Raw genomic sequence first — 14928 nt, forward strand, 5'->3', positions numbered from 1 at the left:
CTTAAAAATGAATGAGGAATTATTTTCATGACAATAACTGTAACTGTGAGAGAATAAGAAATAGTTTGCCTGGGGAAGAAATCCCTGAATTGGTCTGCACACAATAAAATTGACTTAAACTGTATAATGATTAAATGAAGAACACTGTAAAGTATGTCTGAAAATCCATGATCAAAAATGGATATTAATAGTCTGTAACAATGAAATACACACTAATATTTATTAACATAGGATGGACTGGAACAGTTGATAAAATACATCAATGGAACAACTACAGAAGTGCTCATTTCCCAAACAGATGGACATAGTCTTATTGACGTACACTCAAAGGTTACGGAGAACACATCAACGGAATGCATTCAAGCTACAAGTAACAGGAAACACACACAGTCTTGCCAACGTGAGAAAGGTGATTGTTCTCACACGGAAGAACTGGGTCAAGGCAGCCACTGCACCAGAAGCAAACAAGCAAACTCGCAGGTGCTTCTTTTTACGTCCCCTTGGAGATGCCACGGTCAAGCAGGAAAATGTGCTCACTAGCACTATCAACAGCAAAGATGTTTCCTATACACATCACACTGTATTCAATTATCACTTACAGAAAAGGGGAATCAGAGAACACTACCACCACAAAAGTCTGAATTGGCTTCCTGGTGGACACAAGAGGCCTTACAGAAAGACCCTAACTCGAATGGATCTTTGATGTGAAACTGGTGGAAAATGCATCTCTAACAAAATGGAAATCAACTAGTTATTGCTGGTTATCAAGATACTCTTGACAAGAAGGGAAAAGAATCCAGAAAAAGGGATGGAAGGTGGTGTCCTTGAAGCTCCTATGTAACTGTCTCCCTCTGTGTGTGATGGCTCGAAAATCTGCCTAAGGCCTTGTGTGCTTCTGCCTTCCAGATCTCATGCAAGTGAGGCCATTGGTGGATTCCAACAAGGAGGCAGCAATGGGGTGGATTCTTAAAGATCTAGCTCTTGATTTTGTTGCCCTGCCACAGGTCTCTACTTAACTCAAAGTCTATTCACCAAATACCAGTCAGAAGGAAGGATGAACCGCAAAGGCCCAAATAGGAAAATAAGAATTCACAGGAAGTACACTCTTGGATAAACTTGCCACACATAAATTTTTCCCAACTGTTTAATAGTACAGAACATAAAAACAGGCTCCTCCACCCACCACCCCCCAAAAAGGAGCTTTCTCTGAAACATGTACAATATGTACAATGGATGAGGCACATGCAAGAACTGTAAATACAAGGCCAGTAAGAAAATCACGACAAATACAAACCGCCACTTTCCAATAGCCCCCTAACACAGAACAATTAAAACATTATTAAAAAACTAAAGATAAAATATTAACTGATGTAAGGGAAAAGCACTACCTATGAATCTTATTTACTATCTATGAAGGATGACTAGCAGAATCATCTCACCTCAATATTCATTTCTGAAGTAATTAATAGAAATCCACAGTCCAATGTGGCACTTTAAGAAAGGCTTGATAGATACAATCTATTTATTTTATAACAACTCTTTCATGTTGAAAGTTTTCCACAACGTCATATACAATTAATTTCCATGAAGCTTTCTCACATGACTTACATTTACATTTCTTTTTGGTGGGAGTTTCACATAGAAGGATGTAGGCCAATTGATGTCTTTCTCATGCTGTTTACTTTCAAGACATTTTTATCAAGTGAGTCCTTTCATGCCTTCAGGAAGAACTGGGATGACAAAAGTCTTTCCCAAATTGTTTATGTCTACATGGTTTATCCTCTCCTGTGCATTTGTGCATATCCTCAAAAGTTTGCATGAGAAGTAAAGCCTGTCTCACTTTCCTGACATTCATGAGGCTTTCTCTCCACTGTGACTTCTTTCATGGACCCGAAGAGAACTGGAAGCAGTGAAGACTTTATTGCATATTTTACATTCAGATGGTTTCTCTCCAGTGTGAGTTCTTTCATGGACTTGAAGAGATTTGGAAAAAGTGAATGCTTTACTGCACTGTTTACATTCAAATGGTTTCTCTCCAGTGTGAGTTCTTTCATGTCTTTGAAGATAAATGGAAGAAGTGAATGCTTTACCGCATTTTTTACATTCATAGGGTTTCTCTCCAGTGTGAGTTCTTTCATGTTTTGAAAGAGAAGCGGGATAACTGAAGGCTTTACCACATATTTTACATTCAAAGGGTTTCTCTCCAGTGTGAGTTCTTTCATGGACTCGAAGAGATTTGGAAAAAGTGAACGTTTTACTGCATTTTTTACATTCATAGGGTTTCTCTCCAGTATGAATTCTTCCATGTATTTTAAGAGAACTGGAACAAGTGAACATTTTACCGCATTTTTGACATTTGTAGGGTTTCTCTCCAGTGTGAGTTCTTCCATGTCTTTGAAGATAACTGGAACAAGTGAATGCTTTACCGCATTTTTCACATTTGTAGGCTTTCTCTCCAGTGTGAGTTCTTTCATGTCTTTGACAATAACTAGAAAAAGTGAATGCTCTATTGCATTTTTTACATTCATAGGGTTTCTCTCCAGTATGAATTCTTCCATGTCTTTGAAGATAACGGGAAAAAGTGAATGCTTTACTGCATATTTTACATTTGTACGGTTTCCCTCCAGTGTGAGTTCTTTCATGTCTTTGAAGAGAACCGGAAGAAGAGAATGCTTTACTGCATTTTTTACACTCATAGGGTTTCCCTTCAGTATGAGTTCTTTTATGTATTGAAAGATGACTGGTAGAAGTGAACGCTTTACCACATTGTTCACATTCGTAGGGTTTCTCTCCACTGTGACTTCTTTCATGGACTCGAAGAGAACTGGAAGCAGTGAATGCTTTACTGCATTGTTTACATTCATAGGGTTTCTCTCCAGTATGAGTTCTTTCATGTCTTTGAAGAGAACTGGAACAAGTGAATGCTTTACTGCATTTCTTACATTCATAGGGTTTCTCTCCAGTATGAATTCTTCTATGTATTTGAAGAGAACTGGAACAAGTGAATGCTTTACTGCATTTCTCACATTCATAGGGTTTCTCTCCAGTATGAATTCTTTCATGTATTTTAAGATAACTGGAAGAAGTGAATGCTTTACTGCATTGTTTACATTCATAGGGTTTCTCTCCAGTATGAGTTCTTTCATGTGTTTGAAGTAAAGTGAGGTAAGTGAAGGCTTTCCCACATTCCTTACATTTATATGGCTTCTCTCCATATGTTTGATAGTCATATGTTTTATGTTCAGTGTGACATCTAATGTGTGTTTTCAGCAATGAATGATGTGTGAAGACTCTTTCACATGCACTGCATCCCCATGGTTTAGCTCCTGTAGTTTTCTTGTTCAGACTGAGATTTGCAAGAAGGCTGACATTTTCTCCACACTGACTACCCTCTTCATTTTCACAGAGTCTCCCTAGCACATGCTTTCTGTACAAATGAGAAGCAGATTGTTAGTGATTTCTCTATTGATTTTATATTTCTAATGTTTATTATGATTTATAGGGAATGTTCATGTTTTCTTCCTTCTGTGAATTCTCTGAAATGAAATATACTGAATTTTCTGCAAGAGGACTTCACCCTTGCTATTATCCAAACAGTGATATTCATAGACAGGGTTCACTAATAGTATTTCTAAGTGAAATATTTTGCAAAAAGTGAACCTCTACCTCACACTTCAGAAAGCATACTTGGTGAAAATTTCTAAGATTAGCTAAACTGGAAGTAAAACAAAGCAATTGCTTTGTTTGCTCTTTAAAAAAACAATTTCTTGACATACAAGGATTCTCACATGAGACAGAGCTTTCTATTGTGTGACTCACCTTACTTTTCTCCCCTGTTCTCTGCACTGATCTTTAATATCATCATCTTCCCATGTTATTCCTGAAATGCAGACAAAGAACATTTATTTCAAATATTAGACATTAAAGAAAAATTAGTAGATTCTAAGTATTTGATAATCTATGGCCATTTGTACTTTATTTAGGAACAACCTCCCCTTTCCACCTTCTGTATTTTACAACACTCTTTTTTTTTTTTTTTTGAGGAAGATTAGCCCTGAGCTAACATCTGCCATCAATCCTCCTCTTTTTGCTGAGTAAGACTGGCCCTGAGCTAACAGCCAAGCCCATCTCCCTCTACTTTGTAAGTGGAACACCTACCACAGCACGGCTTGCCAAGCAGTGCTATGTCTGCACCTGGGATCTGAACTGGCAAACCCTGGGCCGCTGAAGTGGAATGTGAGAACTTAACCGCCATGCCACCAGGACAGTCTCCTAGAACACTCGTGATGGGCAAGCAGCACTTGTTCTCTCAATGATGCAGTGAAGGAATGTCCTCGTTCTTACCTACTGAGGCCAGGTGCCTGAAGGTTTCCCACATCACATCTCTGTAGAGTCTCTTCTGTGAAGGATCCAGTAAAGCCCACTCCTCTGGGGTGAAGTTCACAGCCACGTCCTCAATTGCCACTGAGTCCTAAAACACCACAAAAGTGCGTAGAGTAGGATACATGAGCCTGACAGCACTGGGGATCTACACTGCAATTCTAGGAAGGTTACATGGGATTCCGTTATCTCCAAACATTCATTCTATGTTGTGATCATCACAAACTTGCTTTTTTCTGTACAGAATGCTCATCAATTTAACAATATTACGAACACATGGAAATATTTACACACTTTTACTGTGATGACATTACATCCTATTTCTCTCTAATAACAAGTTCCAGAACGTGTTGGGAAATGACAGAAATGCTAGACAAATAAAACAAATATTATCGTTTGTGGACCAATGATTCTTCATAAGAGAAGTTCTTTCATCTTCCTCCATATTACCCACCAGTTACAGCACTCCATGAGGCAGAGGGTGAAATCTATGGGATGTGTCAGTGAATAGAAACAGAGTGAACAACTGGAAGCTTTTTGGTCTGGTCCCATCACCAAACTGAGAGACCAGGAGGCCTGTGAAAATCAAACTTTGACCAAGCCCAGCTGCCCACACTGTCCTAAACTACTCCAGGCCATTACAGGTAATCAGATGCAGCTTGCTGAATATAAATAGTCTTGTGGTGAAACAGTACTTTTAACTTTGTCGTATCTATCAGACTCAGTTCTACCTTTCTCACTCTGGATGATTTGATGGGGCTGGAATTATTATGAACTGAGAGCTCAGGCACAAGGAAGAAGCCATGAAAACATAGACCAGAAGGTCACTATACTTATGGGCCTCAGAGCTACTTCTCACCATTTTTAGAACATACTCTGATAATAATGTGCCATAAGAGGTCTTTCTGGTCACATGCTAACAGCATACCCTGAGCTTTGCTCCCCTTGGGGGTAGGTTAAGAACTGCAGATTGAGTCTGGCCCCCATGGCCGAGTGGTTCAGTTTGCGCACTCCACTTCACACATGGCACCGAACCTTAGGTGATGCTGAGGCAGCGTCCAGCATACCACAACCAGAGGCACTCACAACTACAATATACAACTATGTACTGGGGAGTTGGGGTAAAAAAGCAGGGGAAAAAAAAGAAGAAGATCGGCAAGAGTTGTTAGCTCAGGTGCCAATCTTTAAAGAACACAAAAAATAGCTGCAGATTGCAAGGGAGCTCCTTGAAGTCCACAATGGTTTGATGTCAAATTTGCCCATGATTATAAAACACATGAAGGATTGACAGTGGTTTCCTCCAAAACAACATAAAATTTCCTTTCTCCAACTTCAAGAGGAAGTGTTTCCTGACCACCCACTCTGGATGATGGCCTGCCAACTTCTGATCCTGCACCTAAGGAGCTTAGAAGCTGTCATTCTTGATCTCACAAGAAGAAAATGAACAAATTTGAGATGAACAACCCCTCTTAGATCCAGAGAAGCCTTGAAGTCATAGGGTAAATAGATGTCTCTGAACTTGGGAAAAATAAAAAAAGTGACATTTTGAAAGATGGCCAACATGTTCTGTTCTTAATAAGGCCTGTAGTCAAAAAAAAAAAAAAAACCTATTTACAGAGTCTAAAGCAAGGGCAAAAATAACAAAAAAGAACCCAATTTCCATGAAGCCTAGGACAGCCTCTTTAAGGTAAGGTTGAAAATTCAGATAATGGGAAAACCTGAAGGAAAAGAAAGGCAGAGAGAGACAGAGGAAAACGTGAAGTAGTAATGACCAAAATACTGTAAAATTAATGATAGCTAGCGCACTGTCCATCCAGGAAGCTCACAGAACACTAAACACGATAAAGTACAAAAGTGCACACCCAAGGGTATCACACTGAAACTAGAGAAAAATCACAGATAGAGAATGCACTGAAGAATGCCAGAGAGGAAACACACCTTCGACAGAAAGAAAGATTTGAGTTAAATTGGACTTCTTCTCAAAAACCATGCAACAAGAACAGCGGAGACTGAAAGATTTAAAGTGTTGAAAATGAAACCCACTTTCCCAGAATTCGGTCAAGCAAAATTATCCTTCAGTACCAGGAAGAAATAAGGACTTTCTGAGACAAAATTTGAGGAAATTAGTCCTGAGTACACATACTTTGAATCAAATCGTTAGAAAGTTTACAAGAAAGAATGTAAATGACAAAGGTAGGGAATTAGAAGAAGAAAAAATGATGGGACATATCTTTTATGTTTCTTATAATTAATACAACAGATGACACTTCGTTTAAACTAATGTTAGCAACAATGTATTTGGTGATGAGAAGCTTACGGAGAAGTGAAATAAATGACAGCAATGTGACAAGACACAGGGAAAGGAAAATTGGGGACAGTGTGGTAAGAGCTACTTGTACACAGTCAAGTGGCACAGTGTTACTAGGCAGAGGGGTGGCTTAGTTGTAAATGTATGCTGAAAATTTAAGGGGAACCACTAAAATGTGTTTTTTAAAAAGTGTGTAACTGATATGCTGAGAGAGGGGAAAAAAAGAATTATAGTAAATGCTCAATTTTAGCCAAAGAAGGTAGCAAAAAGACAAAAACAAACAAGGGTAAAAATGGGGAAAGTAAAAATTTTCGGAAATATTAATCCAACTGAATCAATAACCACTTTAATCATCAACGGTGTCACTGTAACTGAAAGACACAGTAAGAGATTTCAAAAACTACCATTATGGGGCACGGCCACGTGGCCGAGTGGTTAAGTTCGTGCACTTTGCTTTGGCGGCCGGGGTTCGGATCCTGGGCGCGGACACGGCACCGCTCATCAGGCCATATTGAGGCGGTGTTCCATGTACAACTAGAAGGACCACAACTAAAATATACAACTAAATACTGGGGAGATTCGGGGAGAAAAAGCAGGAAAAAAAAAAAAGAAAAGATGGCAACATTTGTTAGCTCAGGTGCCAATCTTTAAAAGCAGAACAACAAAAACCATTATACCTTGTTTACAAGAAACCCACTCTAAGTATAAAGTCAGAGAGAGATGCAGGGTAAAGGGACAGAGAAAAACAGACCATGCCAACATGAATCCAAAGGAAGCTGCCAGAGGAATAGACATCATAGACAATGCGGATTTCAAACTGAGGAAGATGCAGAGATAGAGGGGCAGTAGGTACGGATAAAGGGGCCTATTCTCTGAGAAGGCAAAGCAACGCTGCATGTGTACCTGCCTAACAAAAGAGGGGCAACATACCTCAGGGAGGAACTGACCGAATGCAGGAGAAAGAGACAGATCCAGTACCATAGGTGTAGAAGTCAACACCCCCTCATCAGGAATTAGACATTTCAGTAGGCAGGAAGTGAGGAAGGACAGAGGTGCAATGAACAGCACTGCGAAACTGCTGGGTTTCACTGTAATCTGTGGAATACTCACAGAACAGCAGAATATACATTCTTCTCAGGTTCACACGGAACATTCACCAGAACAAACCACACCCTGGGACATAAAGCACACCTTAACAAACTTGAAAGAACAGAATCCATACAAAATAGGCTCTCACACCACATAGGCATTCCTCTAGGAGGCAATACCGGCAACAGTTGGAAAGCCCCCTCATATGTGGTGATTCAAAACTACATTTCTAAATACTACAGAGTATCAAACTACAAGTCTCAAAAAAAATGAAAACTTATTTTGAGTTAAAAAACTGAAAACACAACACAGCAAAGGTTCTTGGATGTAGCGAAAGCAGTATCCAGGGGGAAATTTATGCCATCAAACAAATACACTGGAAAAATCAAAGATCGCTAATCACTAATGCAAGAATGTACCTTAGCAAAGAATAAAAAGAAGAGCAAGTTAAACCCAAACCAAGCACAATAAAAGAAATGATAAGAGTTAGAGGGGCCGGCCAAGTGGCGCAGTGGTTAAGTTTGCACGGTATGCTTCTCGGCGGCCCAGGGTTCACTGGTTGGGATGCCGGGTGCCATGCTGTGGTAGGCGTCCCATGCACAAAGTAGAGGACGATTGGCACAGATGTCAGCTCAGGGCCAGTGTTCCTCAGCAAAAAGAGGAGGATTGGCAGTAGTTAGCTCAGGGCTAATCTTCCTCAAAGAAAAAAAAATTAGTAATGAAATGAATGTCATTGTGGGAAATCAATGGAGAAAATGAAAAGGGAAAAGCTGCTTGTTTCACAAGACCAATAAAATTGAGAAATATCTAGTCAAGATAACAAAGAGAAGAAAGAAGACAGAAATTACCAACATCAGAAAGGAAAGGAGGGGGAAGGAATATAAAATAAGATTTGAGAAAATGCAACATCCATTTATGATAAACTAGTTGTGCCATGACTTCAACTGATCTCAGGAAGCCAGTCTGTGCTCTAGGAGCCTGAGACCCACAGGGGAGGGGAAACTTCCATCGAATGCCTTGTTGGGGAGCACAGCACTGGATCCTCTGAGAAGCGCCATGGTCACTATCAGGAGTGGCAGAACCCCAGGGGGGATGGCGAGTGTCCTGCTATTGTAGACCTATTAGTGTACAGACGAGTGTGACTCTGACTTCTATTTTGGGGATCTCTGAGTCAAGAGATTTCCAGAGTTCTCTTCCCACAACGGGGCAAGACAACTTGTTGCTTTATAGAGTTCAAGTGCCTGGGCTTAAGTTGGGTTGAAACAATCCCTTTGCTCTGACAAACTCAGACTGTGGTGTTGTCACTATGACCCAGAGGGTCAGGGTCTTTGTTGCAATAGACCCTCTGTTGCCGCGGCAGAGTGACTTGGGGGTCCTGGGGAGCCCTCTGGAATCTTGCTTCCTACTGACTGCACGTTCCTGGCCCTCCTTTCTGTCTGAAATAATTGCTCTTGAAGGAGTGACCATCGGATGGGCTCAGCTCAGTGACAGGGTATAATCATTCTCATAACCGCAGACTCCCCCTAATGTCAAGGCGAATCCAGCCTCAGTCTGACCTTCACTCTCAACACACAAACACATGCCACCCAAGACACTGACAGGAGATCACATTGAGGAGGGCCTGATTCCCAGACTCCTGCTCTCAGAGGACAGGAATTCCCAAAATGGACAACCTGAAGTTCTCCACAGTTACAAGCCAAGCTTAGTGGGGTCAACAGTGCAACACAGGGCAGCACAGCGCCCAGGAGGAGCTGCCCAGCAAGCAGCAGCCCACAGTGCAGGAGCCTCCAGGCTTTCTCATCAGCCTGTCCAGGGGAAAGGGAGGGCGAGGCTTAAGTGTTCAGTCATCAAACATCATCAGTACCAAACCCTCCCATTCATTACAAGAACAAACTTTGGGGGCAAAAACAGGCATTCACACTGGCTTGTTTTTATATAAAGAACCACTAGCAGGATGGTGAAGCAGTGAGCAAAACTGGTCATGTAGGGAGGCTGGAGTCAGAGGAGAAGAGTGGGGCAGGACCGCAGGCAGGGAGTCTCCTTCAGTTTCCTCTCTTACGAATTTTTTAAACCTTCCCACGTACTATTTACTTAAAATAAGGGGAGACACAGGCTGGCCCAGTGCTAGTGGTTAAGGGCACGTGCTCTGCTTCAGAGGCATGGGCTTCACCAGTTTGGATCCTGGTCTTGGACGTACGCATCTCTTACCACGCCAGGCTGAGGCAGGCATCCCACATATAAAATAGAGGAAGATGGGCACAGATCCTGGCTCAGGGTGCATCTTGCTCAAAAACATAAAATAACATAAGGAGAGATTTATATACGCCATATTTTCCCATGTTTGATCACCATTTTTAAATAACTTTTAGTTTTAACATTTCTACATAGGAAACCATTCCAAGAGTCAATCCTTTAAACACTAATAGACATACAACTGTAAACCATAAAAAATTTACCAATCTCTTTCTAACAAAAAAGACAAGGGGGATTTTTGTTTCTGCCTCCACTATATTTACCCCGGGAATATTTTTAGGAAGGAGTAGCATATTATACTACCTTAGGGGTTTGCAATGAAGCCCTGAGTGAACTAGGAATTCCAAAGATTTACACAAGCTTCGACCTGATTCCTCAGATCAATGAAAATGGAAATTCAACTGCCTTTTCCCTACAGCTATTAAAACAGAATTCACGGCTGGCCCGGTGGCATAGTCCTTAAGTTCACTTTGCTCTGCTTCGGTGCCCTGGGGTTCGCATGTTTGGATCCCAGGTGTGGACCTACCCCTGCTCATCAAGCTATGCTCTGGCAGCATCCCACATAAAATGGAGGAAATGGGCACAGACGGTAGCTCAGCGACAACCTTCCTCTCACACACACACACACAAACAACAAGAAAATAAATGCAATTCATTTGTCTCAGGAATAGTACACCCTTTTAAATGTCACAGTTCTCTAGGGACAAGGACACACAAAACTGACCTAAACATGGAAAATGCACCTGAGAATTGAAATACACCCATCGCACATCTGGAGGGTCTCCTGTCTAAATGGAAAAAAATTGTTTGTTTCCACCAATTTTTTGCCTTGCTCACACCATATTTCTGAAATTACATTTTTAAACCTCAAGTGCAAACAGAGACTAGAATCAAAGGATTGTAATCTTCAACTGATCAAGGAATCTGAGGACAGAAACAGGAATATTCCAATCAGCTCACAGAAGCAGCCTGCTGGCCTGCAGTTCAGAAGGAAACCCACAGTCAGAAAGGGATCATATTCCCAGACTTGAGGTGTACACTCTCCCAGTTGAGACAGATCCCCTGGAGAGGGTCAGGCCCTGGTGAAGGAGGGTGGGGTCCCCTGAGCAGCCACAGGAATGCACTCTGGGAGCCCCACACACCCTCCCTCTCCTGTGAGCATGGAAGCACTGCCTCCCCGAGGCTCCCGTCCTCACAAGTGAGGAAACTCTCAGCCAGATTCAGTTTAAGCTTCTGACCCACATGAATTCCAAATTCATGAATCTTATGTACACAGGATGGAACACCTGACCTTCAGAGACACTCTCATTGTGCACAGATTACACTCTCAGTGTACCTACAGTGTGGATGCAAAACTCAAACAATGTCTAAAATGTCCAGGCCTAAGGAACCACAACCACAACCTCAGAAAGGGCATCACTCTCCACCCCATGAGCATGTGCACCCCCAGCTTTCCAGGGCTCTGCAGCTCCTCTCAGGATAAATGTTCCTTCCATGGGGGTGTGAGCAGTACACCTGTGGGGGAGGCCCCCCAGGAAGGACAACTGGGCCTTCAAGGCCTTCCCTCTGCAGGCTCAAGGGGACCTTAGTTTGGGTCTTGGACTGGGGGCCTCTGCTCCCCACTGGAGATGCTCTGGAACATCATTGTTATTTTAAATCACACAAACCCAGTGTTGGAATAATCCAGCAAAATCACTTAAATGCAGTCCTACCACAGAAAATAAGGGAAAAAATTATACGGTATTTCTACCACTTCAACTAGAAAAGCACAAATGTCTATTCCTTTAAGAAAAAATGTGAATTACTACTGTTACTGAGTGAGGGCTCACCACCTGATGCGCACAGAAGCTGAGACCACGGCACACCAGGCTTTGAAAGATGAAACAGTTGACTGTGCCATCGGTTGGCAAGGAGACAGGAGGACAGGCTCTCAACTCCGTCTCCCTCATCCAGAGCATGGGCTGAGGCTTAAGGGAGCAGGGAGGGCCAGCTGGGATGCAAAGACCTGGCAGGGTGAGGTCTGACTGGCAGATCAAAACTTCCTCTCCTGGACAGGCTCCTGGCTGGCCGCCTCCTGTGACAAAGAGCTCTAACATCCTGCTGTTAAGATGGGGTTAGTGACGGGAGGTCAGCAGGAAAAGCACAGTGAACAAGGGGCAAGTTGTCCTGCAGATTTAACTCCTTGCCTTCTCCACGGATACAGAGTTTCTAGAGATCTAGAGTCATCCTGCCCTTCCTGGCACACAGAGGGAGGCACCCTTACAAAGGGACGTTTCTCTTAGAATGTAAATTGACCTTACAAAAGGGTAACTTCTACTAGGTTTTCAGAGCTTTGCCTGTGTCTGCTGCATTTTAATAATCATCAGCTCAAAATAGCCCTTATGCCAAAGACACATGAATCTGGATGACAACTCTGTTCCTGGTCCTGTGGTGACATCATTTCCACAAGAAATCACACTTGAACACTTGTGGTTTGCGTGTCTCAGCCCCGGAATTTCCTTTGGAAGCATCCAAAAGTAAGGAACACACCTCAGAAACTAACGACAGACACTCAAGGGAAGAGAGAGTGAAACAAGTATTCTTAACAAATGGAACGTAATGAAGGAATATTATATTTTTTCTGAAATTCACCTCTTTGTTGCCTGTCTGGAACTATTTTATAGTGTCTTCCAAGCTCTACTGATTAAATATATTTACCCTTCTTGAAAAACGGATACTTAAATCAGTGAATAATTTTTTCTCGTTCAGAAACCGGGGGGTGTGTGGCAATGCCAATGGGACAGATCACCCAGGACATGTTTCCAAGGGGAACCCCCACGCAAAGGACTTGTCATAAGTTGTCTGGGCCCAGATGATCCAGGGGGAGAGGCACCAGGATTTCCTGCAGTGTAGTTCCCAGTGCTTATTCTCTGCTTTCCTCTCAAGTAAAATATCCACAGACAAATATAATCTTGAAAATAGAGCCATCCATGGCTCTGGGGGATAATGATAAACGGTTAACATATTGGGTCTGGTTGAAACGCGCCATGGAGGACCAAGTGTTGACAAGCATCCTGTGAATGAAAGAGGGGAAGTGGCTTTGGGAGGGCGGGGAGGCATCTGAAAATTTACGGATTTACTGTCTGTCCCAGGAAGAGCAGCCTGTGGGGACAGGACTGTGGAATTGAGACCCGGCTTCCCGAATACATGGAAAATTCAGAGAAAACAGGTGCCCCCTGAGGAGAAAGGAGGCCCTGGGGACCCCACAGACCACAGTCCCTCCCCGCACGGGCCCCGGAGCCCGAGACCCGACTGTCCTGAGGACCCTCCCGCGGGCCCCGCACCGTCTGGGACACGCGGGGCTGCGGGCGCACAGCGGCCCAGAGACGCTCCGGCCCAAGTCGCCGCGCGCAGGGACCACAGGACGCCCGGGGCCCGGCTGCCGGCCCCGCCCCCACGCTGCGGCCGGAGGGGCCTGAGGGCCGAGCGGCGCCACCGAGGACTCGGGGCCGCAGAGCCCGGAAGGGACCGTGGGAGGCCGGGCCCGCCCCGCAGCTTCCCACCAGCCCTGCCTGCCGTGTCCTTGCCCCGGGGCCGCACTCTCACCATTCCTAGGGCTCCTGGGTCCCCCGAGTCCTTCCTACGACCCCCACCGCCAGTGCAGGTCACAGTGCGACAGAGGCCCTGTCACAGCGACCAGGACCCTTACAGCAGAGGACAGCTCACCTGCAGCGCCGCAGCAGCCGGAAGCCACCTTCACAGGAAGTGCAGTGCATGGCCCCACCCTCCTGCCCAAGAGCCTCCCCTCATTGGACAATCGCAAATGCCCCGCCCCCTCATGCCAGAGTGACAGGAGGAGGGAGGCTGCAGGGTTCAGCCAAACCAGCCTAGGCTGCCGGCTGCGGGCTGGAACCAGACTGACCTGGCACATTTGCGTTGAAACGGAACTTTTTCCTGGCCTGGGGCTGCCTCTATTGTTTCCACCCAGCTCTTTGTGAACTCAGGGGTCCAGGTGTGCAGGGGGAAGGACTGACTGAGTTTCAAATGGCCCAAGTACAGACTGATGCAGGCTCGGCGAGCAGAGGAGTCCAAAGAAGGATTTCTTGTACTCTCAAGGTCTAGCAGTAGTGCTCTTTTATTCAGAGAATAGTATGGAATAGCATGGCGACAGGACCCATGGCCAGGAAGAGCTGCTGCACTGTGTTGAGGGTTGGAGCTAAACTTAAGGTATAGGTATGTGAGTTATCTCTTTACAAGACAAAGGAAAGAACATGTAAAAACAAGTCATTAAAATGATGTCAGTGCAGGTGGGGTCTTGTTATTGGGTCCTATAACTTTAGATAAGAATCAGACCGGATTAAGTCAGGATGTCCTGTGCTTCCCAGAGGATGTTGATGGTGGGGGGAGTCAGCTACATGAGGTTACCAGACAAGCACAATAAACAACGCTCAAGTCCTTGCCGTCGCCATTAAGAGTTTCTAGAGGTAAGGTCATCCCCCCTTCCTCCTGGTGCAGAGAAGGAGAAGCCCCCACAGATGGAGACTTCGTCACAAATGCAAATATCTTCATCAAAGGGCAAGCAAATTCCACTCCTCATAGCCTCCTTCCCTTCTGCAGTGGTTTTAAAAGTAATCAGCCTGAAATAATCCTCATCACAGACCATGAGGGTGACCCAGGCCAGGCCACGTGGAAATAATAAGATCTTATGTCCTCTAGGGGCCATGGGCTTGTGATAAGGCTGCAAGGCCAAACGTGGAACTCTGACCCTTGTTGAGAAACACTGACACTTAAATGTGACCTCACCATCTGTGATAAAGGGTCAGGCTCCCTTTTATTCAGTGATCCTTGTTAGCAATGAGCCTTCCACCCATCCCTCCCCACCCCACTCACTTGCTCCTTAAGATAAAGATTCCATGGGG

The 14928-nt window shown here is 44.0% G+C and overlaps 1 protein-coding gene across 1 annotated transcript; it reads right to left on the reverse strand.

Moving 5' to 3' along the window:
• Positions 1-651: 651 nt before the first annotated feature.
• On the reverse strand, positions 652-13690 carry LOC124234458 (zinc finger protein 709-like). Its single transcript, XM_046651801.1, has 4 exons — positions 13616-13690; positions 4345-4471; positions 3820-3880; positions 652-3427 (listed from the first exon to the last, which is right to left on the reverse strand). The coding sequence occupies exons 1-4, from the start codon at positions 13616-13618 to the stop codon at positions 1852-1854; spliced, it is 1767 nt and encodes a 588-aa protein (XP_046507757.1). The 5' UTR covers positions 13619-13690; the 3' UTR covers positions 652-1851.
• Positions 13691-14928: the final 1238 nt, after the last annotated feature.

Source organism: Equus quagga, unplaced genomic scaffold (assembly GCF_021613505.1).
Source record: "Equus quagga isolate Etosha38 unplaced genomic scaffold, UCLA_HA_Equagga_1.0 74027_RagTag, whole genome shotgun sequence".
Lineage (NCBI taxonomy): Eukaryota > Metazoa > Chordata > Mammalia > Perissodactyla > Equidae > Equus > Equus quagga.